Source organism: Sorex araneus, chromosome 4 (genome assembly GCF_027595985.1).
Source record: "Sorex araneus isolate mSorAra2 chromosome 4, mSorAra2.pri, whole genome shotgun sequence".
In the NCBI taxonomy this organism is placed as follows: domain Eukaryota; kingdom Metazoa; phylum Chordata; class Mammalia; order Eulipotyphla; family Soricidae; genus Sorex; species Sorex araneus.
In genome coordinates this window covers 105,909,323-105,927,478 of record NC_073305.1, presented here as the reverse complement: position 1 = coordinate 105,927,478, position 18,156 = coordinate 105,909,323, and the positions used below count along the sequence as shown (strand labels likewise).

Here is an 18,156-nt window from a genome sequence, read left to right as displayed (position 1 = left end):
CATAGCTGGGTCATATGGGATTTCTGTTCTTACTGTTTTTGAAGGCATCTCATACTATTTTCTATAGCTGCACAGACATGGGTTGGCTGCATGCAAGGCAAGTACCTATCTCTCCTGCCTTCTACATGAATTTATTGTTGCTTCTGTTAAGTTGCAGTCTAATTTCCAAAAAAACACCTCTAAGGCTTCTATCAATGAGGAAAATGCTTATTCTCTCCTGCGTGCTTTGTAGTTTCAGATCTTATATTTAAATCTTTAAGTCATTTTATTTATCGCTCGAGCAAACTGATGAACAACAGGACTACAGTGCTACAGTTTTGGTGCCACACCTGGCAGAGCTTGGGAACCATATGGAGTGCCAGAGATTGTACCTGATTTGAGTGCAGCATACAAAAATTCACTTATCTACTGTAGTATCCCTTTTATCCCTTCACTTTTAATTAATTTATGGATAGCACAAGATAGTGATATAATTTCATTCTTTTGCATTTGGCTATTCAGTTATCCTAACATCATTCATTGAACTTTATTTTTCCATGACAGGCTATTGGTCACTTTTGTTATAAATTAGCTTTCCTAATATGTGAGGATTTAGTTAAGGGCCTTCTTTTCTATATCATTGGTTTGCTTCTGTTTTAGTTCTGCTTTGTAGTACAGTTTGAATTTATGGAGCATTATGACTTATTTTCTCAGTATTGCTATGCTATTTGGAATCTTTACTAATTCCATACAATTTTAATATTGCTTATTCTAGCTCCCTGAAAAATGTCACTGGAATTTTGATAGACATTACACTGAATTTACATATTTATTAGGTTAAGATGGTTATTTTTACAATATTCTTCCAGTACATGAACATGAAATTTATTTTGATTTCACTGTATTATCTTAATCTCTCATAGTAAAACATTTTAAGAATTTCTAGTATACAGCTATTTCATCTCCTGATTTAAGCATGTTTACAGGTACTTTACCCTTTTTATGCCTTCTTAATTTCTCTATTTATTATTTGATGTTGTGAACAAAGACAAATTTCTACTGATTTTTTTTTAATGGGGGGCACACCTGGCTTTATTTCTAACACTTAGATATATACACTAAGGGTTTATTCTGACACTTTGATAGGAGATAATCATGGTGGTGCTTGGGGACCAGGTGCAATATCAAGGATGGAACCATGGTTGGTTGTATGAAAAGCAAGCACCTTATCCCAGTTACTTTTGCTCTTTACTAAATTTTTAGTCACTTAATTGTACTTATTTACAATTTATAAGAGCTTTCAGTGAAGCATTCAGAATTTTCTAAATACAATATCATGTTAACTGAAAATTATGATAGCTTCTTTCCAATTTAGATTATTTTTCTTATCCCATTGCATTGTATAAGACTTCCACTGTGCTGAAGAACAGTGGTAAAAAAGCAATAATAAAAAACACTGTAGCACTGTAGCACTATCATCCCGTTGTTCATCGATTTGCTTGAGCGAGCACCAGTATGTCTCCATTGTGAGACTTGTTGTTACTGTTTTTGGCATATCGGATACGCCATAGGTAGCTTGCCAGGCTCTGCCATGCAGGTGGGATAACTCTCAGTAGCTTGCCAGGCTCTCCAAGAGGGATAAAGGAATTGAACCCAGGTCGGCTGCATGCAAGGCAAACACCCTACCCGCTGAGCTCTTGCTCCAGTCCCAGCATCCATATTTTTTCCCTAATACTAAAGATTTCCCAGGGGTAGATATAATGTTAGTGGCAGTCTTCTCATATATCATCTTCATTATTTTTAGAAATGTTTCTTCTACTCCAAGTTTAACAAACTTTATCATAAGTGGATGTAGAACATTTTCATATGTCCTTTCTGCTTCTTTTAAGAGGATCATAGTTTTGTTTTCCCTTTTTCATGTGATATGTCACCATGATTTTTTTTTGTTTGTTATACAGAACCTCTGTGGACCTGTGGAATAAATTCTACCTGGTTGTGATATACAATGCTTCCAACATATTGTTGAAAAATTTTGTTAAGAATGTTTGCATCTATTTTGAAATGTCTCTAGACTGTGAACTAAGCCACAGCCCCAGGAGGGGAAAGGTTTTCCTCTCTCAGCTGTTTTTCCTTACTGGGGGGAACAGCACAGCAACTACCATCTTATAAGGACCACTAATGAGAGGTATGAGATTGCAGCAATGGGACCAGCAGCTTCTTGCAGAAATGTCTCTAGACTGTGAATGATTGCAATGCTTGCAATGATGCAATTTCTGACAGAAATTTCCCTGGACTTAGTTACTAAAATACTTAAATACAGAAATGCAAAACGTATCACGGCCATGCGACTTTGTATCTCTTCATTCTCAGCAATGAAAAAACAAATAATCAAATACTTCCTTTTCAGCAGGCCTGATTTTGGGGGGTAAACTCCAACAATAATAGTGAGTTTTGTGTTGAAATATCAAATGTAATCAAATTAAAGAGAAAGTAAAGTGAAATTTATCAGCTACAAAGGCAGAGGTGGGGAGGTATACTGGGGATTTTGGTGGTGGAATATGTGCACTGGTGAAGAGATGGGTGTCCAAGTATTGTATAATTGAGATTAAGCCTGAAAACTTTGTAACTTCCCAAATGGTGATTCAACAACAACAACAACAAAGAATTTTTGCATCTATTCTGATCACAAACAACATCTTATAATAGAGTATAGGCGTATAATTTTCTTTTGCAATGTACTGTCTGATTTTGGAACCGAAGTTGTGCTGTATTCATAATGTGATAGGAAGAATTCTTCCCTATTTTAATTTTTTGAACACTCTGAAGGTGAGTTATTAAATTTTTTAAGTTTTTGGTGTGCTTAGTAGAATTTACTTAGTGAAGTCTTATGGTCCTGGCCCTGGATTTTTGTTTTTGGACAGGGTTTTCTATTACCAATTCTATTTTATTAGTTGTTTTTTAATTTTTTAAAATTTATTGAATCACCGTGAGATAGTTACAAGCTTTCATGTTTGGGTTATAATCTCACAATGATCGAACACCCATCCGTCCACCAGTGCACATTCTCCACCACCAATATCCCGGGTATTTCCCACCCTCCCCCTCTAAGGCAGACAATATTCCCCGTACTCTCTCTCTATTTTTGGACATTATAACTTGCAACACAGACACTGAGAGGTCATCATGTTTGGTCCATTATATACTTTCGGCCTCAAATTTCTGTTTTTTAACAAAACAGAAAAACTTTTCAGGATTAAAAAGTTGTTTGAGTCTATGAATCTATAAATTCAATTTAGAGGTTCCTTAGGGTATGTTCACTTGTTTTTTATATTTTGCTGATCTGGGTGAGTTCTGTTGCTTTGTATTTCAACTCTTTTATCTATCCCTCTATTCAGTCTGTAATTGGATTTCTCCAATACATTTTTTAAGTCTATTATTTTGTTCTTTAGTTTTGTGAGTTTTGAATCTTTCATATACATTCTACTGCATTCATTATTTTTATGAGTTCAGTGAATATCTTTTAAACCATTACTGTGAAATTTCCAGATATTTGCTTATCATTCCAGATATTTGCTTATCATTTATTTCATCGAGGTCTTTTTCCAGGGTATATGTTTTATGTATTGTTCCTCTTTAACTCCCATTTGCCTTGTGTCTGTGTATTTGCTTTTATGTTTCTAGCAAATTATCAACCTCTCCTAGTTCTGAAGGACTGTTTTAATGTAGGTAATATCATATAACTTCAAGTCCACCTCTGATTGTCCTTATCTTTCAAATTACTAGTAAAGTCGATATAGAAAAAGGTCCCTGCTTCATGGAATGCAGCATGACAGACAAATTATAAGTTTGTTCACAGATGTCAGCAGATATTTTGCCAGAACTAAGACCTGAACTCCTATAGAATCCATAATTCTACTTTCTATCTGCTGAAAAGTTCTCTTTCTGCCTATCTGATTTTACTTGGCAAATCCTATAACTTAGTTTCTATTGATTTTATTTTTCTTTTTAAACAATATCTTGTTAGCTTCCTGTTTATCCTTCCCTCAAGTTATTGTTTAATTCTATTTACCATTCTAGCACAACACATGATATGGGTTTGCTATAATCAGAGCCTTGAAAACAAATAAAGAAAGTAAACACAAAAAAGAAACACATTAAATGAATTTTGTGGCACTTTATCCTGTGTGATATTTTGTACAGGGGGTGGAAATTGTTGAGTATTGAACCTTGAGCTACAGGCATGCAAAGCATACTAGTGAGTTACTTCCCTAATTCCCTGCTGTTTTAATTTAAATGCACCTAAATTGGAATTAAAACTAGAATTCAGATTCTTAAATTCAGATTTAAAATCAGAATTCGTAATTTGTAAATTCTAATTTAAATAACAGGATTTAAATCTTCATGCCACTTTTACCACAATAACTAGAATATATTATCTTAATTAAAATTAAAGAATAAAACACATTGACAAACCAGCATCAATAGTATAAAAAATTTAGTGATGGGTGATCTAAAAGTTTGATTCTGGGGCCAGAGCAATAGAATAAAAAGTGGGCACCCTGATTTTTGGAAAGAGTGTTTGCTTGAAGAATTATATTCCCACTTTTGACTGTGAGTCTGTATTTGTTCTGATTGTTCAAATGTAGTTCTTATAGGCAGCAGAATGTTGGATTCAGTTTTTAATCCATTTGCCACTCTGTGTCTCTTAATTGGTGCCTTTAGACCAATGACATTGAGAGAGATTAAGCCATAGAGTTTTGTGCTTTCCCACAGGTCTCTTGTAGGTCTTTGAACTATTTTGAGGTCTTTTTCCATTTCCTGGTTTGCCTACATGCTTCCTGCAGCTCATCTTCAAGCTCACTGATTCTGTCTTCCACTGTTGAGGGAACTCACTGTGATCTTCATTTCATCTACTGATTTTTGTATTAGTGGACACTTCTGTTTGTAATTTTCTTATTTCTACTCATTTCCTCCTGAATTTTATTGTATGTCTTTTCTACTGTTTCTTTGACTTCATTGAATATTCTCACCATTTCACCCCTGAAGTCTGTATCAGAGAGATTATGTATGTGGGTATTAAGTCTTGAGGCTTCAGGGGTGAAATGGTGTTTCACTATCAGTGTTCCCCTGTTACTGCCAGGGAGGACTCTGGGGGGGTTTCAATAGATGGTGGTCACTTCTTTCCCCTTCAAGAATATTATCTTCCTCTTTGGTGCACTTGTGTGATGTGTGGAGTTTTCGCACTGATTCTGAGGACATGTTCTTTTAGATTGTGGTTGTACAGATACCTGTGTTCATCATTTTTTGGGTGAGTTTTGGGGGGTATTAAGATTAGGATAGGCTAGCAGACTCATGGCCTTATGTGGTTAGAGTAGCCAGGCTCCCCTCCTAAGAGTATGGTATATGGAGGCTGACATATGGGTCTAATGCACTATGAAAGCAGAAATTACTGCTACTGGGAGGCCATGCACCCTGCCGCTAGTATACCTGGGGGAGGAGAGGCCATGTGTTGGCACAGATTCTGGGTTACAGTTCAAGTCCCACTATCAGCACACTTCTAAAGATGCAGGCGTCCCCTTTCACCTAAGTGCTTATCTCGGCATCTGACTTTTTCTTTTCTTAAGATAAACTGAATGCTTTTTTGGGGGAGAGCAGTGTATGGGACAAAGTCGGTTTGAAAACTATATTTAGGGCTATGTTATGCTTTTTCAAAATGCTTGTAACTACACCATAACCACTAGCAAAGTATCAGTATTTCTTCATCAAAGTCCACTGGATTCTCTCTAATTTGTCTTCTTTTTCTTTTTCTTAGATGTATCATGATTTGCTATGCTATCAAAAATATGGTCTCATGCATACAATATCCCAATGCTACAACCTCTATCAGTGTCCTCTTCCTCCCATCATTTTCTTGGAGTTCTCTTTTCAGCCTCCTCTCCCCACTCCTTAGTATGACTAGTTCAATCCCATCATAGCTGCACCTCAAAAAAAAATCAAGTCCCAAAGTTCTGATCTCTTTCACCATGTTAGGATGCTTGCCTTAAATCTTCTATGAATTTAATCATACCACATATTTTGCTTTATCTTCCTGGATTATTTTTCTTAGTACAGAAAAGTTTTAATTCATCCAGGCTCTTGTGTGTATTGCTGCTTTAGTTTATTCTGTAATCTAATAGTATTACACTGCATATATCTACAATAATTTATTGACTTTCTTCTGTTATAAAAATAGGAACTGTTTTTCAGAACAATATTCTTAAAATTGATACTGTGAATATTTATGTACATTTATTCAAATATAGGTGTTAAATTGATCAACCATATGGTTATGTATATGATGAACTTTCTGAGAAAATGTCTGTTTTATAAACATTTCTCTTGATTGATATATATTGCCCTTATTTTTATGTAGAAATTTCCTTTTTTCCGTTTATTACTCATGCTTTCTTTAAAATCTTTTAGCATATTTATAACACATCCTTAGCACTTGCACGTAAATTGAATTATTTCTGTCATTTCTGTTTCTATTTCTATTCTTAAGATTATGGGCAATTCTTTCTTCTTGACAGGTCATAATTTCTGAATTCATGTTATACATTCATGATATCACACTATTGAGTTTCTATGCTACCTTGATCCATTAAGCAGTTAACTCAGTTGTAAATCAGCAAGTCTCTTTTAAAGTTCTCTAAGCAGTGCTGGAATCACTCTATCCTAGCCCTTATTCTAGGACTATTCTTTACCACAGAAGTATAAGTGTTGCCAGTTAAGATCCCTTTCCATTGATTGGCCAGGGTGTCAATAAGGTCTTGCTATTATGGCTAGTGCACACTTGATGGTCACAAGTGTCATGTGAGTTCACCTTTTGTTCCACTCAGATCTTTGTAGCTGTTATTTCCTAAATTGTTATCTTTACTAGGCTTTGTTAGTTTTTTGTGGTGACAGAGATCGAATCAAAGTCCTCTTACATTGCAAGGAAACTTCTCTACCACTGAGCTACATCCCCAGACTTTTATGTGGCTTTATGGAATATGCTACTGTACATGTACAGTTTAGCATTAAACAAATAATAAAGATAACCTACATTTAAATTTTTGGAACTTTGTCTCTTCCCAACTTTCTTCTCTTTATGACATCAAGCATGAAATACTACCTATACCATGACTCCTGAATGCCAATCTCTACACCCTCATAGCTTCAGAGCTGCAATTTATGGTAGAATCTATCACATAGTAGAAAAATAAAAACAGTGATGGGACTTAGACTATTTGTTTACTTTAGGTCACAAACTAGTTTCATACTGTCTGGTGCTTTGAATTTAATAGTTCAAAATTTTAGAATATTTTATTTTTTTTTTACTTCATTGTGATTTGGGAGTCATACCCGGGTGTGCTCAGGGCTGCTGAAAGATCACACCTGGCGGAGACCCAGGATCCATATGTGGACCTAGGTAGGGATCGAGATCCCAATTCAGCTGGATACAAAGCAAACAACTTACCAGCTATACAATTTCTTTGGCCCACATATTCTGTTTAAATAATACCCAGTGCCTCTATGTTATCCTCTATTTATCAAATCATATCCATCTTGAAAACTGTTTCTTACCCATGAAATATTTTCGGGAACTTTAAGCTACACTGTTTGCTTTCTGGATCTTGGAACTCATAAACTCCAGCATGCATTTTAATACTTTGTTCTTTTTTCAATTAGTAAATTCAATTAGTAAATGCATTATTTCTTTTTAAAATGAAATTTTAGTTCCTTCAGATCACTAATTAATTACTTAACAAATATCTGACAGAGATCTTAGGAAAGTTTACTGCTCATTAGTCACTTGAGAGATGATTAAGCATAAGATATACCGTATCATACTATGAATAAAATTAGATTATAATAATTTTTCAAGTTATTAAATGCAGAGAATTTAGTTGTATGTACTAGACTTAAGCTATTTAATATTAATTTTTTCTGTACCAAAACATTCCTACCTGACTCTTGATTTTCCTTAATTATGCTTGGTAATTCTAGCATGGAGACAGCAAGAATATTAAATGAGTTGATAAAGTGAAAACATAATATCCCAATGTCAACAGTGAAATATGGGAATGACTTCTGTTTCTTAGACACGTTTGTCAGAAGTGATATATGAGACTTTGCATAGATTAAAAGGCTTATTTAAAGCACAGGTTTTCAACACTGGCTGCAAACAGAATCACCTGTAGAGACTTAACAATATTAATACCTGCATCTTAATGCTAGAGAGTTCCACTTAATTAATTTGGCATATGGTCTGGCAACAGACTGAGTAATTAGTGGTGAAAACTGGTGGTTACTTATTTCTTTCAATTTACTATTCTCCCCTGTTTACTTTTTTCACTGCTTTGGCTTTAGCAACATGCTGTAAAGCTCAAGTCATTCATCTAAGCACTCCCTTCACTGTCCTCAGGGCAACTTTGGCACATATGTACAATTACAGATGATTCAATGGGCTTATTTTAAAGGTGTTTTCTAAATGTATCTTTCTATTCTTTCAGTAGACAGTAACAACATCCACAAGAATTAGACATAAGGTAATTACTAAAATATAAACCTGACAATGAGAGGCAGTGGAAGGGAAGAAAAAGACCATAGATGTAACTAGAAGTGAATTAGTGTTTTAAGTCACAGTTATACATACCTGACTGATGGTACCCAGGTCATCAGCAAAGCTGTTTATTTCTGATAGCAGTAGTGATATTGTAGATTTTCTCAACAAGCTGCAACTTCCCAGGGTTACTAGATTTTGAGAGATATAATGCTGTGCCTGAAACTAAAGATGAAAGACAAAAAGATATTTACATTGAAGTAAATCAAATAAAAACATATTTCAGGTGGCAATTTTTTAAGGCTTTATTATGGGGTTTATGGAAAGTGTCAGTGTGTTTCTGTGTCATTCTGAAGTACTTCTTTTTGAGTCACACTCAGCAGTGCTCAGACCTGACTCTGGTTGGCCATGTACAAGAGAAGCGCCTTCCTCACTGTACTATTTCTCCTGAACGTCCATGTCATTCTGAAGCAAAGCTGTGCAACAGGCAGGCTGTAACAGCATGTTGCAATCAGCTTTTCTTTGAAGTTAGTATTATGAAGTAGATGACAGAGCTAAACAAAGTTGAGTCAAAGTATTAAAAGGTAATTGTTTAGATGATGATTGGCATACATAATTGAGAGTTTTAAAATAAGACTCTTAAGGACTTACTAGAATCTGAATATGGTTGTATATACAGATCTACTGGCAGAATATAAGAGAAAGAAGTCTGAAGCAGTCTTTGGGGAGATCTATCCATTTACTCATTCCTATGCTGAAGTGGGAGGTAGTGGAGTAACTTCTCTTTTGACCACAAGTCAAAGGAGAGTAACTTTTGAGAAAAAAAAAAACTGGGGATTCTGAACTTTTATCTAGAGGTAGCAGAAGTACTTATAAATTAAAGAACAAGTGGAAGACAATAAAATATCTCCTAGTTACTAGGAGAAATCCCATTTGATTATTAATCACATTCAGATTTGTGTAGCTAATAACTGGAAATTTATTAAAACTGTCCTTTCATAAAGTAATAAAAGGATATTATCAGGAATATCGCACAACAGATGCAAAAAAGAAGTACCTATTTGACACTGTTCTATATGAACCTAAAATTATTGGGGATTTTGCTTTCATGTATATTTAAATAATGCTAAATAAATACATATCTGAATCTGTCACCTATGACTTATAGGATGAGCACTTATATGTAGTTATTTCTTAAATTAATGTTTTGAAAAAAAATCTAACAATAATAAAAATGCAAATGAAGTGCATACATCAATGAAAATGTCCATTTTATAAATCTTGATATGAGCTAGCTCTTGTAAGTTTTTAGATCAACTTAATACTAAACCATATTATCATAAAAATAGTAGTTCATTATCATTCTAATTTCCACATATATATATTTTTTTTGGCCAAAAGCCTCTATAATCCAGTTGCTGTCATGCTCACAGCTGGACTCCACAGGCTCAGGGCTAGCCTCAACCGGGAATGAATTTGTTGAAAAGCTCAGGTATGCGGGTTCTGTGACCAAAATCTCCAGGGTCTCACAGAGTCGGGGATGGGCACCTCCCCCAAACCCTACTCTTCTGGGATCCTGCAGTCATGTCCATGAACTGTCTCTGGAGACATATAAGCTCACCAACTGGCCATGATCTACAGGCTCACAAATAAGTCTTTTTTTTTATAATAAATTTATTTATTTTTAATTAATGAATCACCATGAGGGTACAGTTACGGATTTATACACATTTGTGCTTATGCTTCCCTCATACAAAGTTCGAGAACCCATCCCTTCACCAGTGCCCATACTCCACCACCAGTAAACCCAGCATCCCTTCCATCCTCCCCAATCCTATCTCCCCCCACCCACCCTGTCACTGTGGCAGGGCATTCCCTTCTGTTCTCTCCCTCTAATTAGCTGTTGTGGTTTGCAATAAAGGTGTTGAGTGGCCACTGTGCTCAGTCTCTAGCCCTCATTCAGCCCGCAACTCCCTTCTCCCACATGGCCTTCGACTACATTATAGTTGGTGATCCCTTCTCTGAGTTGCCCTTTCCCCAGAATGTGAGGCCAGCCTCCAAGCCATGGAGTCAACCTCCTGGTAGTTGTTTCTACAATTCTTGGGTGTTAGTCTCCCACTCTGTTATTCTATATGCCATAGATGAGTGCAATCTTTCTATGTCTGTCTCTCTCTTTCTGACTCATTTCACTTAGCATGAAACTTTTCATGCCGATCCACTTAAATAAAAAATTTCACAAATAAGTCTTGAAAGAGATCAACAAGCTACAGAGATGCTTCCAGATCCCAAAACCACCATCCAGTGAAAAATGTAACTCTAGCTGTTTCACTCCATTCACAATTTTAGAATTCCTAACTCGCACACAATATCTTGTACTCTACAATACTGGTATACCAGAAGTAACATACTACATTGAATCGGATATAAAGAGAAGGTAGCAAATCTTGATTAAGAAAATATTAACACATGAAAGTTAACCTGTAACAGTATGTTAGTTATCTCTTATACAAAGGCTTAGTGGCTTCAGGGTGAGATTCAACATTCTTCACACATTTTCTTCTAAGAAATTTTTTTTTCATTTTTAGCAAATCATAACAAGCAATAAAAAATAAATTTTTTAGGGCCCACTATTAGAACAGGCTTGGGTAGTAATTGGGAAAATTGAAAGTAATGGTGGTAGGAAGGTGTAATAATGGTAAGATTGGTGGTGGAATATTTAATGTAATAAATTATCATAAACAACTTTATAAAAATTAAATTAAATTAAAAATTATTTTTGGTTTTTGAGTCACAGCTGTAGGTGCTCGGGAATAATTTTTGTCAATGCTTGAGGTAACTTATCAGTGATGGGGGATGAAACAGAGTAAGCCACATGCACTTACATGCCTTAACCCCTGTTTCACTCCACCAGCTCCTCAAACAAATACATAATGAGCTAAGACTCAAACCATCTGTAGCTTTCTAGGACCACTCACTAGATTTTACTCTTTTTTTATGTTTTTCTTTGTATTGACCTGAATGAAAATATACCTGAATGAAAGCTCTACAAAACCGTTTTGAGTATCTTTTTTTTTTTTTTTTGGTGGTGAGGGTGGTGCACACCCTGTACTGTTCAGGGCTTATTCCTCTATTCCTGGCTCTAGACTCAGGGACCACTCCTGACAGTGATTGAACCCATTTTGAAGACAAACACTTTATTTGCTGCTGTCTGTCTCTGGCCCCCATTTTGAGTATTTCACTGATGCTTTCACTTTTTATGTACCTGCTTTCCAAATATTTGTGTATGTAGGGTGTGCGTGGCCCTATTTTCTGGGCCCAGGGCTTATTTCTAGTTCTGTGCTCAGGGACCATTCCTGGCAGGATGGGGAGAGCATTAGCAGGGCCAGGGATCAACCCCATTTTGGCTGCTTGCAAGGCATATGACTTACCAATTGTACTATCTCGCAAGCACTCGAACACTTAATTCTTTAAGAAGATAACTTTTAAACGGTTTCCACACCGAAATAAGAGATTTTAAAGTGTGGAAATAAAATGAAGGCAGTGATGAGATTATTTGTAGACTCTGGCATCCAACACTGCCTGAATAGAATCCCATCACAATACTACTCATAAATGTGTTCCACCAATTACTCGTTAACTTTTTAGAGCATAACTTACACATCTTCAAACAGCAACTGTGCTGTCAGCCACCTCACAGATCTGTATGCTGGCAAAAGTAGACAGCACAAGTGCTTAACAGCGTGAGGCATGTAATAAGTTCTCAGAGTTATATTATTATAAGATAGGATGAGTGTAAAAATCGCTGATGGTTATATAAATTTAATTAGTGATGCTTGAAAAGTTATTTGCTAAAAGTTAAAATCTACTTAATAGAATCTATATTCTAGAATTAGCATGATTAAAGAACACTACTGAGAGAAAAATTTCATTTTCAAGTGTTTCCAAATTCTTCTGTAAAAATTACTGTTGTCTCCCAAATATGACAGAAGTTCATAAAATTACAGACAATAACCAATTGGGTGGATTAAAATTCTGTGTGCATTATAAAAATGATCTCTATTCTACTTTACAATTTAATGATACTTGTCCTTTGGTCAAACTATAGTGAAACTTTTAAGAGATAACACGGAAGCAGAAAGAGACAAAAACTGTCTCTGTGAGGTTACTTAGCCAGAAATTGTAAAGGGTTTCATTTGGTAACTGCTTATTGGGGAAATCTTTTTAAATTTTTTTAAAAAAATATTTTTCAATGAAGTGAATCTTTATGCATATCATAAATCAGAGAGCCAGAATAAAATTTCTTAGTTCCCTCTATTTAGGATTTCAAATATGATTCCAAATATGCTTTGAGTTCTGCTGATGAGACATACCTATTGAGACCTTGACTTAATGTAAGAGAACCAAGACATGGGGTATGCCTTGTTGCACAAATTTAGGCAAAGGTGATACTGTTCTGACTCATCCTCAACTTGGTTGAGACATCCTGTGTATGTGACTTCTCGAAGCAGCGGCAGATATCTTGGTATCCCAGTGCTTTATGAAGTCATTCCTGCAAATTCAACCTTCCCAATGGTGCTTTGATCTCCATATGCCCCCAAAGCACTCACAGAGCTCAGGGACATAAATCAGTCTTGAAATTGGAAGAGGGGGATACTCTTACCCACATACCCAATAAGTCTACTTGACCTGTACAGAAAATAAATCTTGGAAAATGAAAGTCGATATCATATTCTTTTCTCCTTTAAAAAATAAAATCTGGCATTGCCCTAATAAGGAGCCATTCGGTGCCTTGCAACACTCAGGGCCCTACACGTATAAAGTTTTTGCTTTACCACTTTGTTTCTTTCCTCAGTTCCTTAGGTGATGGTACTTCTAAAGCTATCATCCTATCCTTCTAGATGTTATTTCTTTCCTAGCAAGACCTATGCTGTAGTGTCCAGGGTACTTCTACGCATATTTTGATCTAAATACTTAAAAAAAAATTCAGATAAACTAAAGCAGTTGCACTCACCAAGGAGAGAGCAATATAATTTTTTTGTCCAATTCCGTTTCTGCCAGCTCTCTAGCTTTGTGGGATTGGTTTACAGGACTCTGAACAGAAAAACACCCTATTGTTGACACCATACTGAAATGGAAAATATTTTGAAGACCCTGATAAAACATGCACTCCAGAGAATGCATCACAGAGTTCAGTTTCTTGATAAACTTGGGAAGTTTCATTCTTATTCATGTCAGAACACCCCTTCAAAGGGAAAACCAAGTGACTAATTAAAGATGTTTAATGGGTATTATGTCGATTTTTGAGGCAATATACTTTCATTTGCCTTCCTACTCATGCATATTTTGAGTAAATAACAATGCTTTAAACCTGAGATGGTCTAGTCTCTTTACTTGGTACAAGATAAGGAGCAAGTAGCTATAACTGTTGAACCCTTATTATCAATATGATCCAATGTCCTTGAACTAATAATTATACCTTACAAACTCTGTTCCTGTACTTAGGAAAATAACTAATTTTTGAAAAACATAATGTTTTTAAACTTGTGCTGTTTGGTCTTAGTAGAAATTAAATGAACAAATCTCTGTCTAGGAGGAAACCAAGTGACTTTATACACAGAGACGCTCATTTCAACTACCCAGTACTTAAAATAAGTTAGACAGAGCAATTCCATAATCAGCTGAAAATTTAAGCTCAAATGGCAAATAAAAACAGAATCTAGTGCTCCTTGAACAGTGAGTACTTAGTTTCAACTAGGAAACCAGTTTTTATTTTCACAGTTACAAAGTTGTTCATGGTTTAGGGAAAGAACTCATTGCAAAGCTGAGTAATAGGAAATCTATGTTCTAAACAAGCAGTGTGTGTATATATATATATATATATATATACATATACATATATACAGAGATCTAGAGTTATATTTCTATATATATTCATATGCCTCATATAACTGATAATTTCTAGTAAGAGAAGCAAACAGAGAACTACAGCACTCAGATGAGATAGGAATTTCATGAGGAACCATAGGTCAGATCTTAAAGTTTGGAAAATCTAGCTAAACCTTACTACCTGAGAATGTGAATGGCTGCAGAGAATAAGCAAATTTAAAATTATGGACTTCTGATAAGTACTAGACCTTAAGGTCATAAGAGATAAGTTTTTGGTTTTATTATAATTTTGTTCACAAATTAAAATGTAAAAAACCAGAATTATTGTAAATCTAATCATTACTATAGGATCATATGAAACTGTATCCCAGTACAAGAAATAACTGATGAAGAGATCTATACATTTTTACTTCTGTAGCACATAGTGTGAATTGAATTTGCAGAACACATTGCTACTGCTGAGAAAGTTTGAAGCAGAGTAAAAGGGGCTAAATAAAGGTTGAATAATAAAAAACTTAGTCTATAGTATACTGCAGAACATACACTTGAACATTCCTTGAATATGTTTCCAGTGCCAAAAAGAAAAGATTCTCAATGTATTTCACTTAAAATTCTGAATTCAATTTCCTTAATCAGGTGATCTTATGGAAGATAAAAAGTTATTTAGGGGGACTGCAGTGATAGTACAGCTGGTAGGGTGTTTGCCTTGCATGCAGCTGACTCGGGTTTGATTCCCAGCATCCATATCACATGGTCCCCTGAGCACTGCCAGGGAGTAATTCCTAAGTGAGCCTGGAGTAACCTCTGTGCATAGCTGGGTGTGACCAAAAAAAGAAAAAAAAAGTTATTTGGGGCAAAAGGCAGGCTACAGGAAATTCTATAGGATAAAGCTGCAGTCTGTAATCAGTACACTAGGAGTTTGGAAAAATTATAAAGAGAGTTTTAATTGGAAAATTCTGGATTCTAGAGATCCTCAATAATGACAGAAAGCACTGGTGTAGTAACTGTAGAAATCTTGAAATTTTATATATCTACCTTCATCATGGCAGAAGCAGCAGCAACTCTAATTCTGAAAAAAGAGTATTTTTATTATAGTTTTGGCAATATGGTTATTATAGTGTTAATATTTAGGTCATTGTACAAGTTACTGAATCTCATCACCACCAAAGTGCTCATTTTAAGATAGATATTATAACTATGCTTAATAATAATACTGACCAAAAAACTCTGAATACCCTCAGAAACACTCATGGAATATGTCTAATTACTTGTTCAGTTTTGATAAAAATTTCCATTTATTACACATTGACCTAAGCACATATAATTGCTACTATGTGCTCAATCAATTTCTATTAACAGAATAAGCAGTAAGAAAAATTAAAATCAAGAGAAAAGACTCAGTTTCACAGGAAAGTTGGTATTGAGTGTTAATTGTGCAGAGGTTGCACACTAAGCATTTCCACATTTCTGAAGCAACTCATTTTATATTTGACCCTCTTTCATTTCATTTTTTTTATTTTATAAAGTAAGAAAGCCAATGTTTGGGAGAAGATATCTTTAAAAGATATTATTTCCAAGAGAAATAATAAGAAAATAAGCAGCTATAATTTTTTTTTGGTACCATATGGCTACAATGCATACTGGTAGAAGACTTGAGTAACCAAGATATTCAATAAAGCAGCCAGAGCTATTAATATAAATATATCTTATCAGTGTGTAACAAACCACAACAAATACACCTCTTGTAACCAGAAATATCCAGACAATGGAATATTAGATCTAACTAAGGCTTTATTCTAGCATAGCAGTTGGGTGTTCGTCTTTCACACGGCCGACCCAAGTTCGATTCCTCTGACCCTCTCGGAGAGCCCGGTGTATAAAAATAAAAAGAAAGGGCGCGCAGGCGGCGAACGGCGAAGGAAGGAAGAAGGCCAAACTGGTTGCTCGATCCGTTTATTTCATGTCCATCTCCATTCTCCTCTGATTCTCCTCCTGCTTCTTTCTCCCCCATCCTACTTCATTCTCTCTCTCTCTCTGTCTCTCTCCCGGCTCTCGGTCTCTCTCTCGATCTGTGGATCTGGCCCCCGTGGATCTGGCCCCCGTGGATCTGGCCCTGTGGATCTGGCCCCGGTGGATCTGGCTCCGGTGGATCTGGCCCCCAACCCACTCTTACAGCCTAGTTAAATCTCCCCAGCATGAGGGGGTTGGGGCATACACCTAGGTGTGGTCGGCAATAGGGTAAGGTTCTTTTCCTTCAGGGGATGCTTCTCCTAGGACTTAATTCTCTATCAGCAGGAGGATCCACCCAAGGGCGGAGTCCCATGAATGTGTTTCTCTTCTCCTCAGCCAGCAAACATATAAGAATTCATAATATTAATTATTTTGTATGGACACAATAAGAGATGCATTAAAGCTTATAGAATTGCTCTCCTGGGGCCATCTCAATCTCAGACTACAGTGCTCAGGCCAGATCAGTCTTTCCTATCCCTGGCAGGGTCCCTGTCTCATAATTACTATTGGATCATGACAGCATTTGTCTATGATCAAGCTCTTAACTTATAGTTAAGAATTAGGCACTTTGGCCAGGCCCATCTCGATGCCAGGGTAGCACATAACTCACCGCTTGCCCTGGATCCTTCCCGTCCCACGTCGGGGACCCTACTTTGGGGTGCTAGGAACTGAGGGCAACTGAGGCTTAAGTGGAGAAAGCAGATGCCCAGGAGGGAATATCGAGGCCAATTAAGTCTTAAGTTATAAAAACATAATATTGTCTTCTTGTGTCCATACAAAAAAGACATAGCTTTAAAGTAAATTATTCAAAAGGCATAAAGAGGAGAGAAAGGCAATGTTATAATATTCAGTGTCCTAGGAAGTTCTGACCTTACCAATTAACAGAGTTTGATTAAGGGAAGAGCAGATAAACTGGTAGAATTGGTTACAGATAAACAAAAGAATGGGAGTGACTCGGGAGCACTTTGATGGGTGTGACTGATAAACCTAAGCTCCTAGTGGCAAGGGGGAAAGGACAAACCAATGATATCCAACAGCCCGGCAACCTACCGAGAGTATCAAGCCTGAGCGGCAGAGCCTTGAAAGCTACCATTCATATTGGATAAGCCAAAAATAGTAACAATAAGTCTCCAAATGAGAGACGTTACTGGTGCCCGCTCGAACAAATCGATGAGCAATAGGATGGCAGTGACAGTGAAGGCTTTATTAAAAAAAAAAAGTCAGGATTAAGAGGTCCTGCTCATTCCCTGTTCTTCAGAACCAAAGCAAAACCAATTAGTCCTGTATAACAGAAGCTGTTTCACTGAGATTTTAAAACTTTAGTGCGACTAGAGTAAATGCAAACAATCCAAATAGAAAGTAAGTTATCATATTAAAAAAATAGGCTCCACATGAATACCTATGTTAGTGTGAGTCAAAGTTTGCAAGGCAACTGATGAAATAAAATAGTGCTAAAAATAACTAGAGATATTAAGATTGACTATAATAAATTATTCATGAAACTGTCATGATGCTAAAAGATAGGACCCAGCAAAGTTAACGTTCACAAGAAGCTAAAAGAAAAAAAAAATCAGAATTAAATAGAGAATCATTCAAACTTCACAATGAATCCTGACTGCTTGGAATCCCAGTGCCAGTGCCTGGGCAAGTCCCCCATTATCACTGAAAATCCATAAAGAATAAAGTAAGATTATTTT

General features: G+C 36.0%; 1 protein-coding gene across 1 annotated transcript in view; it reads right to left on the bottom strand.

Annotated features, from left to right (window-relative positions):
- The window catches only part of MEI4 (meiotic double-stranded break formation protein 4), a 160,966-nt gene that overhangs the window by 48,228 nt on the left and 94,582 nt on the right, over positions 1-18,156 (bottom strand). Inside the window, exon 3 of the mRNA XM_004610208.3 lies at positions 8,657-8,788. Within this exon, the coding sequence (XP_004610265.3) occupies positions 8,657-8,788 (132 nt within the window). The remainder of the gene's footprint in view (positions 1-8,656; positions 8,789-18,156) is intronic.